Raw genomic sequence first — 6146 nt, 5'->3', positions numbered from 1 at the left:
CAATTCCAATCATCTACAAGAGGTTGGGTATCTGAACGAAGATTTGCCATCATAATAGATCTTATGTCTTCTCCAAACAAAAATTTCCATATGAGATGTACACTCTGGTCCTCATGTTTTCTACGGGAAATTTCATCATCTAATTCAGTTTGAGCTTTTGACTTATCCACAGATGATGCCTTTTCCAACTAAAATTATTCATAAATATTTGTCATTTTAATAGTGGAATAAATTTTATATTCAAATTTCAATTAAACAAATAAGAAAGATAATCTAATGATCTAATGACGGTAAAGAATTCAAATTCCAATGAGAAATCGAAATGAGAATAACCTTAAGCTTCAGATAATGTAAAAGAGCATCTTGTTGGCTAACCAATCCTGTTGTCGTATTAAATCGTTTATAGGAGTGCTCATGAGTTGGAGTAGCATTGAAATGGTAGTTATCATTCTCTGGTGATTGTCCAGCACCTTGATATGTATCTAGTATATAGTTGCCCATATTCACATAATTTCCATATCGCATGACATGAGAAAATTGATCGTCATAAGTATAATATGTTCTGGACCAAACCTGTACATTAATTGAAAATATTAAATATTGAATTGACATTATGTTGACATATGTATGTACACAATTGATTGAACGACTTACTTTAAGATATTGTTCATCCAAAGTTTCGGTTTTTCTATCAATTTGTTCACTGGTCCATAAATAAAAACAAAAAAAATGTAATATCTATATATAAAAAATGGAATAATAATAATAATACCAATAATAATAATAATAATAATAATAATAATAATAATAATAATAATAATAATAATAATAATAATAGTAATAATAATAATAATAATGAACCTAAATAAATTCATACCTATCTTCAAGCCAAGAAATGCTGTACAAATCACCCAAACAAACTGTATAAGCAGGAGATGGGGGACTTTTCTCATGTGGACAGTAAAATGCAAAACTATTCTCATATGGATTGGAAGCTGTGGTTACATAAATCTTCGAATCACGTGGAAGAAGCCCTTGAAACATGCTCCCAGCGTGACATGATTCTAAGTATATCACCTTTAATTTATTCCATTAAATTAAAAATAAAACATTTATGAATTAATTAAAATTAATTGAAATAAAAAAATAAATAAAAAATAAACGTACCATTTTCTTGTAACTGGTTTTCATTTTTAATGTATCTACTAATTTGTCGGCATATATAACTTTCTCATCTGGCAGTTCTGATAAAATAATAATAATAATATTTTTAAATTTTAATTTTTAATATTTTTAATTTGCAAATTTTAGGAATAAAAATGAACAAATTAATGTTACTAACCTAGTATGCCAGTGTTACCATGGCCAGAAAAGAAAATGAAAATAGTATCTTCTGGCTTAGTATCCAGCACCTTACCACTACCTCTCCTAATAGCCTTTTTGTCTCCTCTAAGGATTGAGTAAAAATTTCTTAGAGTTGCTTCGTATCCTGTATAATCCTGATATAAAAAATTTTACTTTAAAATAGGATAAACAAGAAACACATTTTTGTAAAATATAAATGTAACAAATTCAATATTAAAATAAAAATTATAATTTACCCTGGGAACATTATAATAAACATTTGGACCGTCGGGTCTATTAGGTATATAACCGGGGTATGGATTTTGAAAATTATAAGCAATATCATCATTCATCATAACAATGATATTTTCATCTTTAAGACCACCACTTTTTAATACTTGGTATGCATGACATACATCAGCTTGGTGCCTATAATTTACATAACCTTTGGAACCAGCAATTAGGAAAGCCCATTTTACCCCATTATCTTGACCCTTTGACTTTGTCATTGTTATAGTCATGCATACTATTACTATTAGTGTAATAACCCAAAACCTCATTCTTTGCTCCATTTTTTTAATAAGTTTTATGACTTGATATGCTATAAGATTAAGAGGGGTGGGTATATATATATATATATATAACCATTAATTTAAATAATTATCAAAATCAAATCAAATCAAATCATCTTTTCAAAACAAAATTAAAATCAAATAAGTAGAAAATTTGAAATAAGTATTAATCTGTTTTCTTAATTCTTATTAATTTTTTTTCCCATTTCGGTCTATTTATTTGCATATTAGTGTGCTTAGAACTTAATGTCAAATAGGACAACTCATACCTGAATTACTTAAAATAGGTCAAACTTCATTAAGATATAGTCTAAGCTATTCTCACAGCGTATGATCATGTTAGAACCTTTTTTTTTTTGTTACAACTTAAAAAATAGTTGTATATACATTTAAATTAAACATGTGTAGTAAATATAATATAATTATTTTGATTTATTTTTTTAAAAAAATTTAAAATTATATCTAATAAGTAGATTAAATAATGAAATAAAAGTATTAAATACATTTTTAGTCCTTATAAAATTTCATTTTTCGTCTTAACAAAAACAATCACTCATTTTAATCCTTATAAAATTACTTTACAAATAGTTTTAGTCTCTATTAATAAGTCAATATATTTTTTAATGATTTTTTTGAAGCCGTGTTTATAACCTTAGGTCTAAGTAAAAGTAAAGTGGTGTGTGTACCCATTCCAACATTTTTTTTTTTATACGTGCGAAGAGCAACACTTCATGATTTCATGACAAATCGGATCCGGACATTTAGTAGGTATTATAGGAGATATTTTTTATACTAAAACAGGTTCGATTGTGACACCTGCTTAAAATATTTTATTATATATATATATATATATATATATATATATATATATATTGTTGGAAAAATCAAAATTTATTTTATTATTTTTTTTATAAATGGTAGCAACCAAATAGACTAAGAAAATTTCGAGCAATATCACATATCATAATACCAAATCATAAATGAAATATTATTTTTTGTTTGACCGCTTAAAATCATACAATCATCCTCGTAAATAAATAAATGTACTTGAAGCATCTCCAACAGCTCATTAAATAAAGTTTATTGTGTCACATTATCTTAAAAATTACCCACAATTTTAATTTATACATTAATATTTTATTTATTTTTAATTTTATTACAACTTACAATATTAATTTAAATCTTTCAATTAATATTATTATATATTATTTAATATTAAAATAAAATTGAACTTAAATTTTTATAACAATAATAAAACTTAAAAAAAACTAACGGTTATAAATTAATAAAAAAAGATAACGGTCATAAAATTATTATTTAATAAATTAAAAAAAGTTAACAGTCATAAATTTATTATTATTAATAAATTAATTAAAAAAAGTAACGGTTATAAATTTATTATCATTAAATTATCAAAGTACCGTTCCTTTTCTGACATATCCGATCACAGTTTAACACAATTCAATAGACAAACATATTTATCAACAGTTAATTTGTCGATCATTAGAGATGCTCTTAGTAGTTTTGAAACCAATAAAATAATAAAATAATCAAATTTATTAGTCATAATCCCAATATCACAATACTAGAGCTTTACAACTCTGAAGCATATCAACAACCGTTCTAAACAATCAAAACATGGATAAGAGAATAATCACTGGTGCAATTAAACCTTATTACATCGGTATAGTTTCTATCTACATGTTAAATTGATTACTTGTCCAATCTAACATCAAGCATTGTAATAAATTAAATTAAATAATTATCAAAATTAAATCAAATCATCGTTTCAAAACAAAATCAAAATCAAATAACTAGAAATTTTGAAATATGTATTAATCTGATTCCTTAATTCTTATTAATTTTTTCCCCATATCGGTCTATTGATTTGCATATTAGTGTGCTTAGAAATTAATGTCAAATAGGCTTCCATTTGTATTATAGAACCATACTCATATCTAAATTATTTAAAATAAGTCAAACTTAATTAAGTCTCGTAAAACTCAATATAGCCTAAGCTATTATCACAAGACATGATCATGTTGGAACCTTCCTCTTTTCTTTTATTGTTTTTACAACTTACGCGAAAAATGATAGTTTTTTCTTTAAAGAAATTAACAATTTTTTCTGTTAAAAAGTATATAGTTCCTAAAAAATAGTTGTATATACGTTTAAATTATACATATGTAGTAAATATAATATAATTATTTTAATTTCTTTTTTTAAGAAACTTTAAAATTATATCTAATAAGTAGATTAGATATTATAATAAAAGTATTAAATATATTTTTAATTTCTATAAAATTATAAATTTCATTTTTCGTCCCAATAAAAACAATCACACATTTTAGTCCATATAAAATTATCTTATAAATAGTTTTAGTTCTATTAATAAGTCAATATATTTTTTAATGATTTTTTTGGAGCCATGTTTATAACATTAAAAAGAAAACAAGGAAATGATGTCTCTCAAGACATATGAGAATGATTCCAGTTGTATGAAAAAACTCTCACATACAACTTGTCTTTTTTATTTGGGTTGGGCCGGAAGATCTTGACTGAGTCTCTCTGTTGACTTTGGTTTAGGCCTAAGTGAAAGTGAAGTGGTGTGTCTACTCATCCCAACAAGAAATTTTATGAGATGTGCGAAGAGCAACACCTCGTGATTTCATGACGAATATGATCCGAACATCCACTAGATACAAGAGGAGACACTACTAGAAAAAACGCTTTTAGAGACCAAATTTTCGGTCACTAAATAGAGAAAATCGGTTACTAAATTCAATAGTGAGTAAATTAGTGACCAATTTAAATATGTTGGTAAACTGCTAGTCGCTAGCTGTTGCGACCAAATCAGCGACCGAATTTAGTGACCGATTTAGCGACCGAATTTAGTGACCGATTTAGCGACCGAATTTAGTGACCGATTTAGCGACCGAATTTAGTGACCGATTTAGCGACCGAATTTAGTGACCGATTTAGCGACCGAATTTAGTGACCGATTTAGCGACCGAATTAGTGACTGAATTTAGTAATCGATTTAGTGACCGAATTTTGTGACCGATTTTGTGACTAATTTTGTGACCGATTATTGAGACTGATTTGGCAACCACTTTGAATTAATTTTTTATGTCATTAGCGACCGATTTAGAACGAAATTTGTGATATAAATTATTATTTTTATTAAATATTTGATCACCAATTACGTCTCTAAATATTACAGTTTTTTTTTTTTAAATACATTGCTTTAATGTTCAAAAGAACAATAAAAATAATTTTTTAATTTGTTTTCAATATCAAAAAAATTCAAACACCAAAATCATTTGAAAACATTAATCATATCAATGTATATAATTAAAGAACATAATACATTTAACTAATATTTGTAAGTACTCAAAATAATACAAATAAAATTTTAGTTTAAACATAATATATTTTGTCATAACAAATTGCAACATATTTGTTCTTCAGATTAACTTATCACTATCCATCTAACTTTTCACCATCATGATCACAAGCATCATTATCAGCAATCTCATCATCAAAATCACCAGCATCATGATCACAAATCTCATTATCATTATCACTAATCTCATCTTCATGAATTTGATCTCTAGTATATGGCATGGGTTTAAAGTTCAAGCTATTCATCAGTTGTTTTATCAAGTGGTTGTTGCGCTCAATTTTTCAAACCTACGTTTAAATTTTTACTGTCAACATAAATATAAAGCTAATTAATATTTTAAAACACTTTATTTCGATCGTAGATTATTTTTCATCATTGTTGCACCTCGTATTTCAGAATTCTTTCTAGCCCACCTAGCCCACACATCATATGGTGGACAAATATTAAACCTATTTTGTGTATATACAAACAATCAATAGGTTAACATGTGATAATATTTTTTTAAAGACATAAGACATTATTAGTTAAAATATAAAGGAGCGAATAAATAACACATTATTCTTCTAGTTTTAAACATATTAAAGGTGCTCTTGAAATAATATACCTTAAACTCTTCAAATCACAAGTCTCTCGTATTAATGTCTATTTTTTTCCATGATGGCCATGGCTTAGTAAAATTACTTTTGATGATATCTCCAATCTCATTTGCTGCAGGATGCGAAGGCAAAAATCTACAAACAATACATATTAGTAGTTATGAAATTTATATAATATACTTAAATAACTAAAAATATATGTATATATTTACCCTTGTCCGTCAAGGT

The 6146-nt window shown here is 26.0% G+C and overlaps 1 protein-coding gene across 1 annotated transcript; it reads right to left on the bottom strand.

Annotated features, from left to right (window-relative positions):
• Positions 1-5: 5 nt before the first annotated feature.
• Positions 6-1916, bottom strand: LOC101506305 (vacuolar-processing enzyme-like; the record flags this gene model as incomplete). The annotated part of the gene is made up of 7 exons (XM_004517054.2): positions 1602-1916; positions 1343-1499; positions 1168-1244; positions 878-1077; positions 655-703; positions 334-573; positions 6-188 (listed from the first exon to the last, which is right to left on the bottom strand). Coding segments are annotated over exons 1-7 (1221 nt in total), but the record flags the coding sequence as incomplete, so codon positions are not given.
• Positions 1917-6146: the final 4230 nt, after the last annotated feature.

Source organism: Cicer arietinum, unplaced genomic scaffold (assembly GCF_000331145.2).
Source record: "Cicer arietinum cultivar CDC Frontier isolate Library 1 unplaced genomic scaffold, Cicar.CDCFrontier_v2.0 Ca_scaffold_4758_v2.0, whole genome shotgun sequence".
Taxonomy (NCBI): domain Eukaryota; kingdom Viridiplantae; phylum Streptophyta; class Magnoliopsida; order Fabales; family Fabaceae; genus Cicer; species Cicer arietinum.
This window is presented reverse-complemented; position numbering and strand designations above follow the sequence as displayed.